Genomic DNA, 23170 nt, shown 5'->3' on the forward strand with positions numbered 1-23170 from the left:
CATGGATAACATCAGTAGTCCTGGTCTGCCCTCCTCCAATAACTCAAACTGACCTGCATGGTGAAGGACAGATAGTGAGTACTATTAAATATATATATTCTATATAATTATCGGCCACACATTGTACAAATTGTACATTATAATTGGCGATGTGGTTGAAGTGCTCAAATCCTAATCGGAAGATTGCAAGCTCAAATCCTGGTCAGGGACTGACTCAGCCAGGCATCCCTCCAGGGCCATCGAATGTGGAACTCTCACCACAAGCCTAACGATAAATAATTCTAGATTTGAAGCTTTCGTGACTGCAAGGATTCACATTCTTAAGTTTTTTCGGCAAAAGTCACGTAGGTGAAAAATTAAAATTAATCAAAGTAAAATAAAAATAAAATAAAAATCACGACGTTTCGGAGGCAACACAAGCTTCCGTCTTCAGGTGGAACAGTCACAGCACGATAGCTGTATCAAGTGAGAGAAATTCCAAGAAACCCGTATTTTTATATATACTGATTGAGGGTGGGAGGAGCCAAGGTAGGCCCTGAATATTATTTTTGTGAGGTTCGGTGCGGCTGAAGCACGCTGTTAGGAATGATTTTATTTTTATTTTACTTTTATTAATTTTAATTTTTTACCTACGTGACTTTACCGAAAAAACCTAAGAATATAACGATAAATACTTGAAAAGCCAAATCATTGAGAACAGGGTGGCGCTCATGTCCATCGGTGGCTCTCAGCCAGTCGTCGAAATTCCACATTGCCTTGTCCATAGGACAATCTAACCCAGGTCACTCTTGCAAATGATTGTCCTTGCCTCTTGAGTACTCACTTGGTTCGATAAAATAAACTTGAAACTTGAACCACCATACAATATGATAATAAATAGAACGTTAAAATTGGAAATGCGAATGACAATGAATCAAACATGGGCCATTGGAATTGTAGCTACATTTGTTAACTACTGTGCCACCACCACTTCCCACTACGTACAAAGCAGAGACATCGATCTCCCCATATAGCCTACACAGACTGTTGGGGCCAGTTCTATTTGTGTGTTTATTAAGGTTGCGACAGCACACGAGGAGGTGGTGTAACTAACAGTACGCACGGCCACCTTTTTCTACCGAGTGCTGATGTGTATACACCGTGCCAGGTATGCTGTACTACTAATTTAAGGCTGAGTTGACCTTGTGGAGTCCCCGATCCAGTTCAGATTTCAGTTGCTACTGATGTCAGCCATGGTGTGGAATCTCACCCTGATAGTTGACTTTGTAGTGCAATGCGCGAAACATCACCAAAAATCCCCGCACATAAAAGACACATGTTCACACGCGAAGAAGGTCACTCGTCTCATCACAGAATTCACTTTCCAGGAAGATGGATGACAAAAACGAAAGGGGCTGCTCGCTGCACGTGCACAGTCTGGGCTTGCAAGCTGTTATTGGTCGCTGCCAGTTGGTCTGCTTAGCCCCGGCGTCCACATTAATATGACGAGCAGCGACAGAGTACTTTGCAGGCCCAGGGGTGACAAGTGATGTATCAATTACAGTCAACATGCAGCTCTAGGCGATCCTCTCAAGGCTATAAGCCGCAATTTTACAGGCGTGACGTGCGTGTCGTCACGAGGCATTTTGCTCTGTATCGCGTCTAGATGTTTAAAGCTACATGCGCGTAGTAAATCCGGTCAAGTGGCGCATCGGTCAGAGCACTCGGCAAGTTACGAGTTCAAATCCCAGTGAGGAAATCACTTAGGCCATCATTAAACGTGTACTGTGGTATTCATGTAGATCGACTAGTTCCCCACCATAGAAACGTGGAATCTCCCCCACTGTTTGCCCAATGCCAATGAGTTGCGCCCACTTCATTTGTTGCAACGGGGGGGGGGGGGGAGGGACACTTTTGACATGCAATTACAATACACTTTGGTTTTGCGTGGCATCTAGCAAGATAGAGGAATGTCTACATGCTCAGAGGGTTAATACAAAAACATGACAAATCGCTACCATGATGCTGTATAGGTATGTCTAGACACTGCAGAGGCATAATGACCATAATGATATGGTTTAGAAATAAGCAGCTGTTCGTGCAAAATCATAACAATAATAATCATCATCCACTGCTGGAGAAGGCATCCCCATGCCGTGTGTGTCATGGGGGTCTTTTGGCCATACTTCCCCACACCAGGCAGTGCAGGTCGGTGAAGTGGGTGAGCCAGGAATCGGTTCAAATTTCACTCGCCGCTGATGATGGCCCTGACCGGGAATTGAATCCAATTACCCGATTCACAGCGCAGTGTGCTCATTGCCGGCCCATCGCTGAACCCCAGTGCGGAACACGTGCTCATTGAATTAATTACACATCGAACGCAATAAGACCCGATCTGTCTTCAACATATCTAGGCAATGAACAAAACGTGTCGCCTTTGGCAGCCCAGAGCTTTCGCGGAAATTGCATTCGGTCTCTCGAGGGACAACTACCCTGATCGCAGTTCAAAAAGTGGTACTTGGGGTTTTTTTGGGGTTGAGCCACCCCACAAATGAGTTGAGCGCAGTCGTCTAACCACAGCACCGTTGCACGGATTGCCTCTAGATGGTGACCGTGTGGTGGCATTGTGCACGTTTAACGCGTAGGCTTTCGCGACCAATATCATCCAGAATAGAGGATATTTTGGGTTAGATCGCGTAAATATATCGATCGCGTAAATATAGGGTGAAGGCAATTGGAGAGTTATATTTACGTGATCTAACCCCCAAAAAAACCTCTAGTATGCAATGTGCACGGTTCGTCAGCTGTATATCTGGGTTTTTGCGGGTCAGCTGGGTCCGCCAGCCAAGAATGCCTGCTTGGAATTAGAGCATAGTTATTTATTTACCGACGGTAAACAAATCCATAAAAGAAGGGCAAGAAGATGGAAGAAGACGGGGATGGTTACACGTAAATAGATTCGGAGACACATGTCTGCACAAACAGTCTCGCAATTACATGTGACGCATTTACTCTTGCAGGATACAAGTCTCCGGTGTAAATCAAATACTCTTGTTGGGAGATTATACAAATGAAGGCGGCATGTAACATTCCAGTATGGGAGCCTCCATTTGGTACCGTGGTGAAGGCAATACGGTTGTAATTGGAGAGTTATGGCTTCAAATCGTGGATGGCGGTTAACTACTTAGAGCATCACCAGTTTGGAGTTGAAAAAATTAAGAACCACTTTATTGGAAGTCAAAAGCGGTCATCTTTTTTTTCTCTTTTATTTTTTCAATAACGCAAACATGGAAACAAAGAGACGGGATTAAATCAAAGGTTGCTCAAGTCTGGTACGCACTAATGGACCTAGAGGAGACCTCACTGTGTGTCTAAGGCAGCAGAGAGAAGCGGAGGGAACAAAGAGAGAAACAAATAAAAATAACAAAATAATGATCAAGCAAGCGAGGGGTCATCACGTAGGACACACACCACCCTCGAGATAGCCAGCCGAGCCATGCGAGAGATACGCAAGATATTCGCGTGTATCAGGTTCAGACCAATGATCAATAGCGGTCATCTTAGGAGGAGATTGGCCCCTATCATGGGAAAGGCAAATGTCAACCACTTTAAAAGAAAAGTCGCGGTGACTGCCTAGCTCAGAGGTCAGAGTTGGCACTGCCGAGATCCGGAGTTCGAATCCGAGCAGTCACCCGTGGTAAAAGTGAGCTGTCAAGTGCAGTGAGTTTATGGATGGCATTTCCTACGGGCAAAATAATAATAATGATGAACTTCACTTACATAATACAAGTTTTTTGGGTTAGATTGCGTATTTACGCGATCTAACACAAAAAAAAACTGTTTCATGGACATTGGTCGCGAAAGCCTATGCATGAAACAAACTTCACTTCGTTTGCCTACTTTCCAGCTTTGAGAAATACCATATCGGTTTGACTTTTGATGTAACAAAGATGAAAGCACACAATAATCATGAGTTTCCGTGGTGGAGAATTTAAGTAACCAAAACAAATAAACGTGCAATGTATCCCCTTCATACATCTGTCCTTCCAAGTGAAATATTTATTTAGGCTTCCCATAAACCACAAGGCACTCTGGAAGTGCACAATTACAGCAGCATTGGTGCAATACAAGCAAAGTCTAAGGGCAGAGTGTGTATATTGCGTGTAAAAATAAAAATGTCACGATAACTTTTTTTTTTTAGGAACGTCTGTAAACATATCTTGCGAAGCCATTCTCAGACGCACAGGGATGACCTTCTCTAAGATATGTCTTAATAAGATTTGTCGCCTTGTGACCTGATGCCGAGAGCATACCGCGAATACAATTGGGAAGAGTATCCCAAAAAAAGTCTAAATGTCTCACTGCCCAAACGAGTGTGGGATGGTGCTCATCTCTGCCCGCTGCCCTGAAAAATATACATACTATTAACATTCCTTCCCTTTATTAATGTTACCCCTATCCCCTCCCTTTGATGCTGCTAATCCTGCATAATGCACGGGCATAATGATTTTAAACCCCCCGCCAAACCTCCTACGCATTTCACAAGTAGTACTAATCGCATATCTGCATTTCCCATAAATATGCTAAATTGCTCTTGATATGCAAATTATTTTATCAAGGCGCTCTTCGCCCTTCCATCCCAGCTTAAATAGTCGCTCCAAGCCTGGGGCTTGTCATTCAGACTCTGTCTTCTCGACAGACCTGTTCTCCACCTGAGGACGGATGCTTGCGTTGTGGCCGAAACGTCGTGAGAATTAATTTATTATGTTTTATTTTCATTATTTTACTATTTACATTCTAAGTGACTTTACCGAAAAGAACCAAGAAGATGAATCCCTGCAGTCACGAAAGCTTTAAATCGAAATTTAGTGGTGGAAATTCAACATTCCTACGGCAGGGGCCAATGTATCCATAGGACGACCACACTCGACCTCGGGGGATTTGGTCTCAGGACCTTCAGATGGTGAGTCGATCGTTCTTCTCCAGCGCCACCTGGCAAGAACGTGAATACGTGCCCAATATAAAGCACAGGCATGCACACCACAAGTGTATGCTTTGCTAAATGTGCAGAGAGCATGCACCATATTAAAGACAATGACAAAGATCCCCCCTGAGGGCATACAGACCTTTTGAGGCAAGTGCTGTTACCAAGCATCTATGAAGGCCGATTATGGCAGACGAGGGGGGCAATATGGCCGCATTTGTCTCCTCATTGCTGGTATTTTTAAATCCTTTATATTAAGTTCACTTGCTTACTTGCTTAGGACCGTGCAAATCTTTCGGTCGTTTTTTAACCCACTTCCCGTGATCCAATCGAGCTGACATTTTGCACACAGACTCGTTGTGCGTGACAATTAATGTTCGTGAAAATTTTTCCAAAATTTTACACTTTTTAGGACAAGAATATTATATTTAATTACCAATTGCTTAATGCTGCCATGCAATCATCTGACCCATAGGTGGCAGCCATCTCAAGCCAGAGGACCGGAGGACTCTAGCCGCCACGCATATAAAGGATTTATAGTGAAAAACTTTGTTTTTACGGGTTATACTTGTTACACACTGCACCAGGTACTAGTTTAAGGCCTTGCAACCTAGATTAGGCCCAGGACTGTTTCAGATGCGCGTGCCTGATGTGAGCACACACATAAATAAATATCATGGAATAATATGAATCTCCACACCCCCCCCCCCACTCCTTAAACTCCCCTTCACCTCCCTTCCCCCAGCCACATTTCCACACTCCCAATGAGACTGCCCTCTGCGCTGCCAGTCAAATTAGTGCTGTTGACTGTTTTGATTGTGGGGGGGGGGAAAACACATGCAGGTGCTGGGTCGGTCCACATGCATATCCGCGCCCCCCCCCCACCCACCCAGAGCCACACATCCATCACGGGCTAGAGAGACAGCCCGAGACTTAGCCATGGCCCCGGGACAGTTCCTGGACGTCTGTTCCAATGTAACGTATATACACTCAGAGGCACAGATGCCCCATTCACCCTTTACAGAACCTACGTTGTGCAAGTGCTGTTCGTGAGCACTTTCTGACACCAGCGTGGCGCATTGATAGGGGGTTGTGACCAGCGATAAGTCCGGCTGACTTAGTCTCCCATGTGTTGATGTATACAAAACAAGCAGGGTACTCAAATAATTCTGAGTCGACCTAGAGGAGGCCCAGAGCCAGTTCAGATACCACTAAGCATTGCTGTTCTGCGTGGCTACAAGTAAAATCCAGACAGATGGTGTTGTAGTACAATGGGTTAACCCCACTGTTCGATCACTCTCCAATATGTGTTCATTATAATGAATAAATAGGTCCAGACATGAAGCACATTATCACCATAGTCTCTATAATAGAATGCTACTTTACAGCCCGTTGTCAAATCACTGCAAGATATATGAAAAATAAGAATAGGTGTTGCCCTGTTCTGGCAATGAAACAGGTGGTAAGATGTTCAAACACAAAAGAGAAACATTTTGCAAGGAATCAAGTCTACATGAACCACACGTACTCGTGGTGAACATACAAACAAACATGCTCTGATAATGTATGGCATTATCTTTGAAACTGATTGGCCTATACCAGAGACAGCCTTCTTTATGGCCTTGTCTCACCAGCGTCAGACCAGAGAACACCGAAAAGTCCCATGATATCACAGCTAGATGATGACCTCCTCATACCACGTCGGATATTTGGGTTGATTGATCATAATTTACCACCCTGGTCAGTGTCAAATATCACTTTCCACTGATGTTAGCTGTGGCTAGAGTTCGAACCCAGATTTCAGAATTTTCATAATGTATGTATGTTGAGCTTCTTTCACACCATATGTAGCCAACCGCGCAAATCAGAGGTGTGGGGAATGACAACAAACTAAACACAACAAAAGCAGTTCTAAAGAAATGCGTTTTCAATCTAGATTTTAAATGTAGCAAACTAATTACTGCTGTCTCACTGTATTTTTCTGCTGCCAAGTGGACACTGCTTTTAAAAGCTCCGTCAAGGGTAAACACAGCCCATCATTCATATGGGCTCGATACAAAAATTAGTACCGCTTTGTTGGAATTCAACAACCAAAGTTGTGCTGTGAAGAGTGTGGCCCCTGTTTTGGGAATGTGGTTATTTCGACACCAGGCTCAGTGAATGTTGTACAATGCTCCTCAAATGCCCCCCCACCACCCCGGCCAACGCAATAAATCAGAATGAATGAATGACAGCAGAGATGGATGCTAGTGGATGGAAGAGTAACTCGAAATTTGAGTTTGCCCATTTTTCTTTTAAATTAGAATCAGAATATGTATTTAGACTGGTTGAATCCGATGAGCTATGAAGCTCTTTTTACAGATGTCCGGTATGCGGCAGGTCAGAAAGTTACAACAACAGTCTAAAAACCGATAGGAGTGCAAAGCAGTGGAAAGGTAAGCAAGTCACTAAACATAAACAAATAAACATACACAAGTAAAAATTTCAAAAATAAAGACATGTCCGCCGATTTTTCAACAATAAATGCAAGCTTGGGCAAGGCAGCAAAACAACAACAATAGTCCCAGACCACAGCAAGGCAACACACAGTTCCTCAATAAATGAGATCATCATAATCACATGATGAGTAATAAGCATTGACTCAGACTCATTAACCCCATATACTCTCAAATCTTCCGAGACGTCTGTAAGAGTCGGCTAAAATATCGTCTAAGAGAGCGGCTCTCTGGAACTCCCTCTGGAGTGGATGCCCTTCCGCCAGCAGTGCCTGGAGGGAGCAATCGCAGTGGCTGCACTTTTGCCCTTTTCACCTTTCATCAAAGCTGTCACTTTCATGTGGAAATGCACAGTTTCCAAAAAGTCCCACGACCGGGAGAGTTTTGGTCGTGTTTGTAGATTACTGATAATGCACCGAAACCACGGAGCTAAAGGCACCATACACGCACATGGTGGGAATTCCCCGTTGAGTCGGCGTTGTGAAGCACATGTACTCATATTATTTATAAATCCCCTTTTTGTACAAGTGCCACACTCGCTCATCCGTGCACAACAAAAATAACCGGTCAGCATAATTGTGGAAAATATTAATCGCAAGATAAATAATGCCTCCTTCCCGTATTTGTTTCTTCACATCCAAAAATAAAAGCCTTGCTTTTGACACAACCTATCAAACACACCACTGCCTTCTGGATCCGCATATTGTCAGCAGCATTTGTTCAACACCAGCAAACTCTCAACCGGTTTCAACATTCAGTGCCTTGACAGCAGCAAGCTTCAATACGAGCTTACTAACACCACTATTGCCGCATTAGCCTACAACTTTAAACTGGACATCTTCGCCTTTTTCTTGGTTCTTTCGGTAAAGTCACGTAGAAAGGAAATAATAAAGTAATAAAAATAAAACATAATAAAATAGTTCTCACGACGTTTCGGCCACAACGCAAGCAGCCGTCCTCAGGTGAAGAACAGGTGTCGGTCAGACACTGTCTTTCCGACAGACCTGTTCTTCTGACCGACAGACCTGTTCTTCACCTGAGGACGGCTGCTTGCGTTGTGGCCGAAACGTCATGAGAATTATTTTATTATGTTTTATTTTTATTATTTTATTATTTCCCTTCTACGTGACTTTACCGAAAGAACCAAGAAGATAAATCCCTGCAGTCACGAAAGCTTTAAATCGAAATCGTTGCCTTTGTTTACGTGATATGGCCACATGCGCGTGGTGTGCACATGGGCGTGCATTGTTGTACGACGGTGCATTTGTAGTTGTGCGTGTATGGTGAGCTGATGATTAGTGATCGGCACACGGTGAAATGAACCCGGCAACCTCAACTTTGAATCCCACTCAAGGCCAATATCAGTGGCGTATGTCTGAAGCAGACCTGGGCCTTTCCCAGCTCTACCCAGCGGAAAATGAGGTGCTCGCTAACATAACTCGTCCAAACAGCCTAAAAATACGAGGGATTTTTGTCTTTGGGAGTGTGTGCGTGTGTGGTGTGCTTTTGGGGTTGGGGTATAAGGGGTAGAAGTTTGAGGAATGGACACTTGGGAGTCTGGTGCTGATGGAGTGTGATAGAGGAATATAAAGCCCCCAGCGAGTATTGGATTTTGGCAAGTTATTGCTGCAGCTACAGTCAAATAATACATAAATAACTATGTTGCCCTGTGTGGGCTAAGCTTGCAGTTGTGAATGTAAACTGCTAGCCTGATGACTTTTTAATTAAAAGCATTTGTCCGAAGCACTCCAGTAATACTAAATCATAATACAGTATTGCTATATTAACTCTATTAATAATAGTACTGCTGTAAATATTAAAACCACAGGATGGCAATGTTAACACTCAGTGGCTGCCCTATAACTAGACTGGCAATAGCCTAAGGAATTTGGAATTGTTACCACGGGACTCAGAACCACCAACAGAGGTGACCAATTGTCCCTTCTCGCTGGAGCAGGGAGACAATGAGACGTCGATTACACTGGTCAACGCACTTTGTCTGGCATAAGGTATTCAAACGGTTTTAATGTAATTTTGGGGCGCTGATTCCAAATTTGGCATCAGTTTTTGTCTATCACATCAGGTTTTTGAGATATCAAATATTGCATTTTCAATAAAAACTGCAGAAGAAAAATATTAAATAAATGTGGATATCTACATTAAATGATATTATAAACACACTATCCTAAAAATACAGCACCATATTTTAACACTAAAGCAGTCACTGACTCGCAACAACTTGCAATCATAAGTGACAGAGTTAATTTCGGGTAAAATCAATGAAAATGGGGTATGCCGGTAGCATACAAATGATGTGATAGAGCAAATCTGAGATCAGACTTGGAATCAGCACCCTGAAACTAGTCTAAAACAGCTGCAAAAGTCCAGGCCAGAAAAAAAAATGTTTTTTTTGTTGACCAGTGTAATCAATAATGTGACAGTCGTTTTTCTGGCGAGGTGACAGGTAGCAGCGAGCATCTCACAAAGAGAAATCTCGCGAGTAAAAAATCCCAGTCAAGGGTTCACTCAACCCACCATTCTTCTGCGGTCTCTTAAATCCGTGCCACTTCGCAGGAAGCAAAAGGTGGCGGGATTCAATGTTTAGATGGGACTCTGCAATAGGAATGTGTAAATTCTGCCAATGGTGTAGGGCCACTAAATGGAAGTGGGCACTGCCCATTGCCCATTTGAAAAACTCCCCAGAAGTTACTGAAGGGCCAAGGCAAAATGCCACGTGGGGACTCCCAATATTCATGAGCAACAACAACAAAAAACATCTCAGGTCCATCTATAACACCCTGCTTCAGCAGCTCTCTTGTTATATTTTTTCACCTGATGACGATTGCTTGTGTTGCGATCGAAACGTCGTGATTTTTTATTTAATTTTTCTATCTACGTGACTTTACCGAAAGACCCAAAGAGTATGAACAAAAAGGCCCACGAAAATGTTCCTTTCACCCAATCATCTGCGCGGCCATGGCCACTTGAGCTGCCATGGGAGACACTTTGACGCAGACTCTAAAACTATCGGGCTGCGAGGGCTGGAGTTATGAAACCACTATAGTAGAGAGAAACCTTGTCGAATGTGAACACCCCAGCCTGCACGAACCCGCGTGAGAACAGGACACACTGTCTCCCCTGCATTAGACCATCAGCCCACGGGGTCGTGTTAGTTTGGCAATTTTAAACAGGACAGGCGCCATACATGGCTGGCGTTGCTATTTGTTTTGCACGTCAAACCACATGCGCCCTGCGTAATGCTTTACACAATCACACAAACGCATTGGTGCTCTAGCTTGGGCTCTGTCCCAACCTACAGAGTCCACCAATTGCCTCCAATCCCCAGATCGTATTGCCATTTGTCCAAGCCCGGTGTGCCAGTTTTGGTGGCCATGCACGCATGCCCAGATAATCCAGCTACTCTAGTTGGAGGTGGGGTTTGGGGGATCATGCATATATTCGAATGCTTGTGAGATTCCTAACCTGCAGGAGCAACGGGGCGTTGTGCCTGTAGAAGGGCAGAACAGCAAGTAGGTTGCGCATCTATCTCTGCCAATGTTTGAGACATTATCACACACACATAGGTTTTCAGTAAGCACTGACGATTCTTTCCACAGAATGGAAGACTAAGTAATAAGCTAGCAAAACATCTGAAACAAGACCATCTTCAAAAAAGAGTTTTAATATTAAATAGGGCTTTTTATGGTAAAACAATGATCACTGTTTTAATTATTATACTCGTAACCCGCTGATTAACACTATGGTTGGAGGCTGTGACTTGCAAATGGAAGCTTGCGAGTTTAAATGCCAGCCCATCATCATCCTCATGTCGATAAAATAGGTATCACTTGGTGGCAAATAAAAAAGTGATTACCCTCTGCAGTGACAAGCCACTGTCACATTAATGTGGAATGTCTACAAATTGTCTTCGGAGCGCAAAAGTACCCCACTTTCTTTCGAGCAGGAAAAAATACTTTTCCTTATGTTTATCATCAACAGTCCGATTAACCTCTACCCTGATTGGTCCACGTGAAAGGGTGAACCATGCAGACAACCGAAAGTGGCACGTGCCATTATCGCACATTACGATGGTTTACAGCTAATAATACACTAAAAAAAACATTTACCAGCTGAGGCCCACTGAGCGATTTTGTTCTTTTACAGAAGAGACCTGCACACAAATGAAAGCTCAACAAAGTGGCTTATCATGTGGAAATTTATAGCAGCCAAATACTCTAGACGCATGTTTATAAACGTGTAGGGAAACACCAGAGGACCCGGAGAAAAATCCACGCGACCACGGGGAGAACATGCAAACTCCAAATACACAGGCGTCAGGGTAAGGATCGAACCCATGACCTCATCTATACCAGGCGAGGTAGTTAACACCTCGTCACCGTGGTTAACAGGGCAGCGCCTGTAATGAAAGCCACACGAGAAATATCTAACGAGCAGAGGCATAGTCAGTGCAGCCACAAGGAATTCACCCCGTGTAGTCGACTCACGGTGTGTGCAGCCTCACGGAAATTGGCAAATTACGCGGTGACGCTGCAGCGAGGCAGCGGCGCACGAGGACAAATGACTAAAATAAAAACTCAACGCGTTCAATAATGCCGTGGCCTTAAGAGGAAACGCATAGCAGAGGTGACGTTTTGGGCAATGGCCCTCACAAAAAGACACGGAAATTGTCCTACATGAGTATCGATGTACTGCAGCTGCATGCAGGTACGCAATGGTTTAATATTTTAAAACGTTAACGGGTGGACTATCGACACAAACACAGCACTGCGTTGAAGATGTTAATTACCAAGGGTTGGTCAATTTCTATCTTTGGTTAAATAATTTAACTAATAAATCCTTAAAAAATTGAGAGTGACCCCATGTTTCGATTTAAAGCTTTCGTGACTGCAGGGATTCATCTTCTTGGTTCTTTCGGTAAAGTCACGTAGAAGGGAAATAATAAAATAATAAAAATAAAACTTAATAAATAATTCTCATTTTTAGACAGTGTCTTTCCGACAAACCGGTTCTTCACCTGAGGACGGCTGCTTGCGTTGTGGCCGAAACGTCGTGAGAATTATTTAATTATGTTTTATTTGTATTATTTTATTATTTCCCTTCTACGTGACTTTACCGAAAGAACCAAGAAGATGAGTGACCCCATGCTCAAACGAGCGAAGCACATCTCCATTGGCAGTCCTGGGCCAGTTGTGGAATTCCACATTCCAATGGCAGGGGCCAGCCTCTGTACAGGAAAAATACTATATGGCGAGACTGGCTCCCATCATAGGAATGTGGAATTTCCACCACCGTATTGAGGTCATTAATGTATGTGAGCTCTGCCTCATTCTCATTTGAGCATAGAGACACTGTGACCTCAATTTTGTATGGGCGCGTTTAAATGTTATGTATAAATGTGAAGTAAATATCACGTGTTGTGACTCTGCTGGCCAATTAGGCTGTTTCAAAAACTGTAATGAGAGCAATAGGAGTCTCAACAGAAGTCGAGTATCCTGATAGAAACATTCGTGCTTTGCAGTGTCAGTTAATGTAATCCAATTATATCAATGCAGACAAACTCGTCGCATAACTGCCACCAATCTCCACCCTTCCGACAATCATGACAATTTAACTTACAGTATTTGCGTCCCAATGGTAAACGCGCTGCTAGATAAAGGCCTAGCCACGCCATGTAACTCAATGCTGGCAATTTGACCAATGCTGGCAATTTGACCATACTTGACCATGCTGGTCAGTGTGGTTTTGTGAAGTGGGGCCCAGCGTAGGTTGAAATATCTTTCGCCACCGATGTGTAACATGACTAGGAATTAAATTCCGGTTTCAGATTATCTGCACTTGCCATTCATATTAAAAATATCTATGGTGCAGCCCTGCAAGTGCATGTTCACGCCACTGTTGGCAGAAGGGCCTCCATTTGAGTGAATGCTGCAGGGTATTTGGTCTACTCTTCCACGTTGACCAGACATGCTGGAAGCGGTGGGCGTACCGGCACTTTACGCGACCACACACGACCCGCCGATCAACGCAAATGTGGCGAGCCAATTTATGCTACTGGGTTGACCGAGACAGTGTAGGGCGATGATTGAACAAACTTGCTCACTGTTTCAAGATCGAATCGAACCGGCGACCATTGGATTGCAAGTCCAGTGAGTTGCTGCCCATTCAACCACAGCAGCTGCCCTCCCTTTATTCTCTGAATTCTCAAATTTCCCCATGCACGGAATCCCACTCACGAAACAATACTGGTAATTTTTTTGTTAGTTTCATCTCTACCAGGGAAGTGAGTCAACGTGACGGCAGAGTTTTTGCCAGTGCCTGCAGATTCAGAATTAAAGGGAACAGGATCATTGACCTGTGGTTATATTCAACTTTCCACGACCTTTCCTCTGAAACTGCCCGATACAAATGTGTACACACGAGGGATTGTTATCTGTGCAATCATATACAACGTTGTCTCAACCTTTAACAAATATGGAACACGTTGCACATGCATACATACTGTAAAAAGGTAATCGCATCCATACATATACAATGAAAACGAACACAACGCTCCCCACATAGAGCCAATATCAGACTATTGGGGCAAGTGCTGAGAGCAAGCATGAGGGGGGTGGGTGGCCAGTACCACACCCGGCCGCCTTTGTCCCGCCCGTGCTAATGTTTAAACAGTGCACCGTGTGCTCATTATTTATAGCCGAGTCAATCAATCGAGAGGAAGTCTACGTTTGGTTCAGATAGTCATCACCGATGTTGGGTGTGAGCGGGAACCGAACTTGGGTCGCTGAGTTCGTAGCGCTGTGCGCTGTGCGCTTACCACTACACTACCGCTCCCACTATAAACACACGCACATCAACGTACACGTCAAATTAACCAAAAACATAAATCAGGCATGTTGGGCATAAGTAATGATATGATGGCCTCAGCGTTATCATAAACATTTGTTCCCTGTATTGAAATGCAAGCAAAAACAAGAGTATTATAGCATTTGGAATGGAATGCTGAACCTCCAGCTATATAGATGAACACGTGCATATATACCGTGGCTGTTAAACGACAACCGCTAAACCAGTAACCATTTTCAAATCGATGACCAGATCTGAATGCCAGGAACCCGCTGTCCAGTGGAAGTTGAGCGATGCTCAGATTGGCACGCACGACGTGCGAACGGCGCCGGTGGCCCAAGTCACCGCGCGGAACACGAGCAGAGCACGAGCGTGCGTTCTCGGTTCAAAGGCAAAGGCGCAACCCTGCAACTTGCTTGTTCGCTCACGCAACCGTTGGCGGAAAGGAATCCACTCGAAGGAGACATACGTGGTATTTGGTCTACTCTAGACATCTTGGAGGAGGTGGGAGTTTCGATTTAAAGCTTTCGTGACTGCAGGGATTCATCTTCTTGGTTCTTTCGGTAAAGTGACGTAGAAGGAAAATAATAAAATAATAAAAATAAAACATAGTAAAATAATTAAGTTTTATTTTCATTATTTTATTATTTTCCTTCTACGTGACTTCACCGAAAGAACCAAGAAGAGGTGGGAGTTATGCACACCTCACCGAACCGAGACCTATTACCCTTTTGTGATATACTGCTGGATGGGATATGACAAAAATTCCAACGCTTCAACTGCCGTGCCAGGAGATCGAACCAGCGAACTCTGGATTGCAAGTCCGGAGTGTTAACCGTTACATCAAATTACACTGCATACAAAGACAAAGATCCCCTGTGCAGACTTAACAGGCTCTTGGGGAAAGTGCTGTTAGAGAGCACCTATGAAGGCTGCGCTGGTATACGAAGGGGGGTTGGTTGCCAGCACCATGCCCAGCCGCCTGTTTCTCCCCAGTGCCAATGTTTAATATACACCACACTAGGCGCTCGTTGGAGGCTTGGTCAACCAAGGGGAAGCCCAGGACCAGGTCATAAAATTGGTCACCGTTGTCGGCCGTGAGCTGGAATCGAACTCGGGTCGCCGGGTTCAGCAGCACAGTGCACATACCTCTGCGCCACCGCTCTCCATACATGACACAGTTTTTTTGCTTTAACGTACACTCACGCGTGCACATTAACACCGGTACACACACACACAGTCACAAAGTACCTGTGCCTTGGATGAGCCCTCATCGGTGCGGTCCGGATCCCTCGGTCCCCATCCCCGGGTAGCGGAGGCCGTGGGGGGTGTCCCAGGAACCCCTGTCCTCCTCCCAGCTTCCTTCTCCGCGCTCACAATGCTGGATCTGCACCCCATGGCCGGCCTCGCACGCTAAAGGGGACGTCAGGGCAGGAGCGCGCAGGTCGCCGAGAATCCAAAAGCCGCGCTCGTCCCGTTCGGCCCTCGGTCAAAATCTGCAGCCCAGATCAATCGATTCACAAGGCTCGGTGAATGAATCCTCGATCCACGTTAAACGCTCCGCAAGCAGCTACGCCGTGTCACTGTAGAAAAACTAAGTGCAGAATATCCCTAACATTTACAAGTCGTGATTAATCCATGCGATGTTGAAAATCGTGCCGCTGCTGTGGTCACTGAAGTGGTTCGTCTTGAATCCAACTTGGAATTTTTTGTTTGTTTTGTTGACGAAAATGTTTTTTTGTTGTACGCAGTGAATTCAGCCGTTGTCTCAACCCGCTGTCTTTTAACCGGTCCTTTGGGTGGTCTTCATGTTGGCGGTTTCGGCACGATTGCTGCCTGCCTTCGGGCTTTTAAGCGGTCTCCGTCTTCTGGAAAAAAAAAGTGGAGAGCCACACGCTACGCAGCGGCATATGCTGTCCACTGGCAGAGGAAGTTGATGCATGCGTACGTGTAACTCTCTTGAAGTGGGCGGTTTGACAAAACACACTGCAGTTCCACTCGGAAAGTCAAAAAACTAAGTTTTTTAAAAAAAATAGCCAAAACCACAACCCCACTTTATTTTCATAGCTCGCACATATATACGCGCGGTCGTTTTTTTACATGTACTCTATGCGGAATCCTGAAACGGACACTGCACATGCATTCACATGAATGCGCACACGTTTCAACAACTGTTTAAATTCTTAGCTACCGTTTGTATACACTGCGTATAGTTTGAGGTAGCACTTGAAAATACCAGTTGCCGACAAAAAATAAATACAGCACTGTACCGTTCACTGAAAACGTAGTGGTTTTAGTGCCGTAACTTCAGTTTCTTCCATTGGTCGGACGCCCACAACGATGCAGGAACACAGCCGCACCGACGAGAAATTACCTCTGCTCTGCAAGAAATACTTAAGGCAATTTCCTTTCTTCGGGAAAAATGCTGAATTTTTCCCAGCCCTTACTAACCCGCCCCCCTCCCCCAACCAAACCCAACACCCCAGGCCCTCCCCTCTCTTCCTCTCCCCCCCCCCCCTCAATGCGGCTCAACCATTCGGCTCCCCTACCATCCTTTCCTCAACACATTGTACCTATCATTAAGCCCCTCCTGCCCGTTCCCCCGATCACCTGCAAATACTCATGCGATTCCGTTCGCTTCGTATTGTTGAAACCCTTCGTGGTCTGACTCCTGATCATGTCTTTGTGGGCCACTCCGGAATTATGATGCCTTCCAACTCCCACAACTGTCTCTCCGTGTTGTGCTCGTCATATGAGCAAGGCAATGGGATCCCAAAGAAATGGGAACTCCTTTTGGGCAAGTGTCCTGTTTAAAAAAGAAAAGACGAAATACTATTATTTGCAAAGTATAAAGCGTGTGCATTAACATGCGATGAAAACAAATATTACGTGAAACACTGAACGATTATGATAAAGTAATATTAAAATTTCATCATACGGCATTACATTTTCATTCTGTTATACTGTGATGCTGAACCTACATTACTGTTATATATATCATGGGGGCAATACTTTTACTACATGAAGAATATACCTTAAATAGCCACTGGTTGTTTTTATTATCAACTTTTAAAATATGTACATTTGTCAGGGGTGAGCATGGTACGTGCCCGTAACTCCGCACTTTGGAGATGGAGTTGGTGGATTATGTGGAGTCCATGGATTTATTACGCCCGACTTTCAAGGGGGGCTAATAGGCTAATAGGTGGCCAAGATAAGGTCGTACAGCAATGGCAATGTCTTCTATGTGCAGTTTCCCTTCAAGAATTGTGCCAAACATTTCAATGCAGAACCATCTATAAAACTCTTGAAACTCATCCACGATTCATGGGTAATAGACAATCATCATCATTACTATTATTGCCATGGGTGCCCTAACTTTATTTATGAATGTCAACTTCTAAGTCAACCTCTAGTATGGTCAAGTAACCCCCACAACCTGGATAGTGTGGGGAGGCCCTCATCAAGCAGTGGATTGTGCATGTACCCCAAAGGCAACAGGAAACATCACTCAATTGCACGCTTGGGCGAAAACCAATTGAGTTTTTTTATCCATTTGTTTGTAAAAATCTAAATCAAAACCAAAAGTAAAAACACAACAGGCGCAGCACAGCCTTCACACGTGGCTGAAAGAGAGCGGCTCTGGTTTACGAGGAAAAGAGAGAACAACAACAAAAAGAAACGGGCCCAGTGATTGGAAACGGATTTCGGGCACGCTCGCTGCGCGAGTGTGTATGTGTGTGCAGCGGTTCAAGTTGGCAAGGCTCGTGTGCAAGCAAGGGGATGGGCGTGCAGAGAGTTAGGGGCTCCGGGTAGGGAAGGAGCAAGGGGGGTGTTTAGGCAGGAACCCCGCCATGGGCCCCACCGATCCCACAGCCTCCTCCCCACGCCGCATCGGTTTTGGCACATCGCGCAAGGATTCTCTTCGTGGCAGCCGCGGTGAAGTGGCACAGGCCAGAAATCGAGTGCTCTGGACCAGAGATAGGATGGGTGGATCACACGGTTATCATCCAGAATAAAGGGTTTTTTTTGGTTCGATGTGTCGTTAAATTCGCCACCACCCGACACAGCCAATTAGTAAGGTTTGTCATGTAAACAAAACGTGCAAATTAGTTACTAGTTCAGCACACCGGTGTGGTGGAGAGTAAACCCACAACATTTACATTTACAATTTGTAAATGTTGTGGGTTTTGTTTACGTGACAAACCTTACTAATTGGCTGTGTTGAGTGGCGGGTTTAACGACACATTCAATTATTAGTTTCTCGAGGATTTCCATAAACAGGCAAAAATATATCATTCCAACGAGAATTGTTATTTAGCCGACAACCCCTGCCGGTCAATAAAATATGATTATCCTCCAGAGAAAACGGCCCCTGTCCTAATAATGTGGAATTGCCACACATTGGCGATTGTGCCACCATGCTTATTTAAGCGGGGAGACAACTTTCACCGTTACCATTTAACTAGGAAAGCCCTTGGAAGCTTGGAATGTTTTGCCAATTGCTCCAAGTGTAATTTTGCAATATGAGAGGACATCAGCAGGGTGCCTGGCCAAATATCCCAAGCAGAACTCTCCTGAGAAACAGTCCTGAGACTCAGTGTGTCTTGGCCAATGTACAGTTCAAACAACATCAACAACTTTACCAGTGCTGCTACCATCCATCTCACTTGATGGCATTAACAGTGGACCATGGGGGACGGCAATGGTGTGGGGAGGTTTTTATCCTGCAGTCAATGAACAATATGGCCATAAGTACGATTGGCTACGTACTGTGCGAAATAAGTTCAATATACATACAATTCGTGATGACGATGATAACACAACTTTACGCAGATTTACACAAATTTGCACAGATGCACGCAGCTAATGGCACAGGTGCCAGATTAATGTTAACCATTGCAATAGATCGAACAATTAATTAAGACGAATCCAGTCATGATATCATGGGCGGTGGTGGCCATGCCGCTGTGCGTGGCCTGCGATCCAGCGCTGTGGAGGCAGCGAGGATTGGTAGATCACAAATTCTAGATTTGAAGCTTTCGTGACTGCAAGGATTCATATTCTTAGGTTTTTTCGGTAAAGTCACGTAGGTAAAAAATTTAATTTAAATTAATAAAAGTAAAATAAAAATAAAATAAAAATCACGACGTTTCGGAGGCAACACAAGCTTCCGTCTTCAGGTGGAACCGTCACAGCACGTTTGCTGTATCAAGTGATACAGCAAACGTGCTGTGAAATTCCCTTCGCCGTGGGTGTCGAGGTGTCATACCCTGGCTCACCCAAGAGAAGGCACTACAGCATGTGGACTAATCGACCTCTGTTTCCAGCTGTACGGGGGGGAGAGTGTTACTCTCTCTCAAGGTGGGATTTGTATTACGGTGCCCCGGTTTCCTCCAATGCGTTGAATCACTCGTGAATTGCCTGAAGAAATATTCAAGTTGAAAATCCAATGCGGGACCCTCCTGACAAGGCGTTATATGACTCAGTGCAGCTTTCCTGGATAAATAAGTAAAATATTTGTTATTATTATTAATGTACTCACAACTGCACCAGAGTGTGATGGCTCAGTGATTTGCCAATGACTGGCAGCCTCCAAGGCTGTGGGTGCTTTATTACCAAACTCTGCTATCGGCTTGAATACCCTCAGCACCCACTTGTACGCGAAGTCAGTTGCCTCACTTTATTTGCCTCACAATTGCGATGTTGATACGAACAACATCTCCGCGGATAAAACCTGGTGCCCGGGAGCTCTGTGCGGGATGAGTACATTTAAACAAAATCAAGGTGAAATTAAGGTCACAAGATCAACACGCTCACGGGCAGTGTTACCACATTTATTCTCTCTGCTAGACCCCGCAATTGTTGCGAACTTAGATTTGAAGCTTTCGTGACTGCAAGGATTCATATTCTTAGGTTTTTTCGGTAAAGTCACGTAGGTAAAACATTAAAATTAATAAAAGTAAAATAAAATAAAAATCACGACATTTACTTGATACAGCTGTCGTGGCTGTGACGGTTCCACCTGAAAACGGAGGCTTGTGTTGCCTCCGAAACGTCGTGATTTTTATTTTATTTTACTTTTATTAATTTTAATGTTTTACCTACGTGACTTTACCGAAAAAAACCTAAGAATATGTTGCGAACTTAATATTCCACCTCCAAGGCTTAGTGTTACAATACTCTAACATCTGACTGAAGATGCCCCTCTTCGTTGCCCTCATCTGTGTGCCGTCAGAAACGCTCTTCCTCCCGATATTAGAAATCCACGGGAGCTAAGCTCTTTTAAAATCATCTAGACTGAAAACTAATTTCTTCTGAACTGCTTCTTGTGTTGAGTTTGTTATCCTTCCCCCCGCACCTCCGGTTATCATGGTAGGCAACGTATGGTGTGAAAGACGTTCAATATGCCCTCCTCTATAATGCACACGCAACTATCAGAACCTTCTGGTCCTGAGTCTATCAACATCACGTTCTTGTCACGTCCTTTTGCAAACGTCTGAGTTGCTTAGCTTATCCTTCCAAGAAATTCCTAGCATTCTGCGTGCGTGAACCTATATCCAAAGGCCAGAAACTTCTTCTCTTGCCGCTTTGTTACAGTCCATCTCTCTGTCCCGTACAGTAAACAAGACATTACTCCTGCCTCAAACATCCATATGTTAACACTAATGCTGACCTTTCCAAATATAAAGCATACGTATTCGTAGCTGCAGCGCCCGTGCGTGTGTGCTACTCATGCAGTGAGCTCAAGAACAAATACCCTGAAATAAAAGCAGGTGATATTCTACCATGCCTGCCTAAAACAACACTTTCACTGACTGCCTTAAAGTAATGCAATTATGATCCTGACGACTGGGAGGAAATACCGGAGGCTTTAAAATCCAAACTAGGCATTTCCGTTTGGAAACTGGCAATAAATGGAGGAAGGGCCTTATAAAAAAAAATCTATGGTTGAAGGAAAGCCATTTCACTATTTTATTGTTTGTACTTTTCCGATGGATTAAGTGACCCCCACATTCAGAATGCGGCTCAGGGATAGCCAATAGAGGACAGCACCATCAAGTGCTCATAAAATAGAAAAAAAATATTTAGTGAAAATAAAACGTCTTTGACAAGTCGCCAGGTGGCTCAGAGTGCTGAGATGGTACCGGTTTCTCAAGTGTAGCGAGTTGACGATCTCAGCTCAGTCACCAATGACTGCATACGAAAACATTATATTTGCTCTGCAATAAATTTACGATACACTGCAACTCTGATTAAAAAAAACAAATCGGTTTGACTGTCATGTGACGAACGTCAGGGATAGATTGTGTGGGCAAGTGCTGCTCTCTGTATGGACGAAAATGTTAGTGGAAGGGATCTCAGAGCTATCTCTGTAGCATCCACTGCTGCGGGCCATTCCCGAACACACAGAGTTGCACTGCTCTGCGAGAGATCTCAATAGATTCCTTCGTCTCGTGACATGACGCCGATAGCACAATCGAGATGCAATTTTGGGATGAGATTGTTTTTATGATCATTGTTTTTTTAAACATAGCTAGGACACGAAACATCACTACTACAGAAGATTCAAGATTGACAAATTTGATGGTCTTGACATGCGTCAAGAACGGACCTAGAAAGAATACCACAAATGTTGATAATACCAAAGTACAAGAAGCAAGGGCACAGGAAGCAGCGATTTCAGCCGCACCATCTCTACATAACAAAAGGCTCATTCCCATTTACACGCACCTTTACATTATCCGCACCTAGTTTACACAACAAAGGTTAATTCCTTACAACGTGCTTCAGGCGTACCGAACCTCACAAAAAAAATATTCAGGGCCTACCTTGGCTCCTCCCACCCTCAACCAGTATATATATACAAGGACTGTTTTTTTGGAATTTCTCTCACTTGATACAGCTATCGTGCTGTGACGGTTCCACCTGAAGACGGAAGCTTGTGTTGCCTCCGAAACGTCGTGATTTTTATTCTATTTTTATTTTACTTTTATTAATTTTTATTTTTCACCTACGTAACTTTACCGAAAAACCCTAAGAATATGAATCCTTGCAGTCACGAAAGCTTCAAATCTAGAAGGCATAGGAAGACCATGGATGTGCTGGATAGACACAATTAGGAAGGGCGTACAACCCAGAGATTGAAAGGATGAAGCTGGTGCAAGACAGAAAAAGAAAGGAGGACTTGAGTCAGTCCTAACTGCTATATGTCCTAAGAAGCGAATGTTCATATGATTGGGGGGGCTACATATCAATGTTTTCAACAATTTTGCACACGCATCATCGAACATCTTCACTGAGTTCTAGTTGGAACCCTGTACTTTCAAGCTACGTCTTCAGAGTACGGTTTTTTTCTTCATCAAAAGTAAAATATATATAGAATCTTCTTGCTCAAGTGCACATTCCGAATCTGTATTTATACTATGACGTTTTTTTCACAAATGTCCATTGGGGCAGCACTCATTTGCGTTGGTGGCCATTCACGAGTGCTGGAAAGATTCTGCATTGATATCGCCCGGACCAGTCTCTACATAAGACAACCACCGTTGACTTCACACAAAGTCGCTTTCTTTCTCCATTCCCCAGAGAGATGAGGAGCTAAATAGATCGCCCACCCAGCATGCGAACTCAAAGTGTTGCTTTATTTTTTAAGTAAATCACTCAAACCACAGCGGTACATGGCCAGCTGTGATTTTGACTCATACGAAGCAGTTATCCACATTAATTTTAAATTGTTCCTCAGACATGGCATATGTGCCTGGCTCATGATAGGAAAAACAAGGTACAAGCCAATGGAAGAAGATGACAACAAAAAAACGAGTACGGGGTAACCAATTATTTTTTT

The 23170-nt window shown here is 44.2% G+C and overlaps 1 protein-coding gene across 4 annotated transcripts in view; it reads right to left on the minus strand.

Annotated features, from left to right (window-relative positions):
- Positions 1 to 16681, minus strand: part of LOC133356036 (tensin-3-like) — an 89190-nt gene extending 72509 nt beyond the window's left edge. For 3 of the 4 annotated variants that reach the window (XM_061573513.1, XM_061573515.1, XM_061573511.1), the window contains exon 1: positions 15574 to 16673. In XM_061573513.1, coding sequence (XP_061429497.1) covers positions 15574 to 15720 — 147 coding nt within the window. In that variant the 5' untranslated portion in view covers positions 15721 to 16673. Of the gene's footprint in view, positions 1 to 15573 lie in introns of all 4 variants that reach the window. The other variant, XM_061573512.1, reaches the window with a different exon arrangement.
- Between the last annotated feature and the right edge of the window lie 6489 nt (positions 16682 to 23170).

The sequence above is a fragment of the Lethenteron reissneri genome, chromosome 7 (genome assembly GCF_015708825.2).
Source record: "Lethenteron reissneri isolate LAM-NWPU_2019-01 chromosome 7, ASM1570882v1, whole genome shotgun sequence".
NCBI lineage: Eukaryota > Metazoa > Chordata > Hyperoartia > Petromyzontiformes > Petromyzontidae > Lethenteron > Lethenteron reissneri.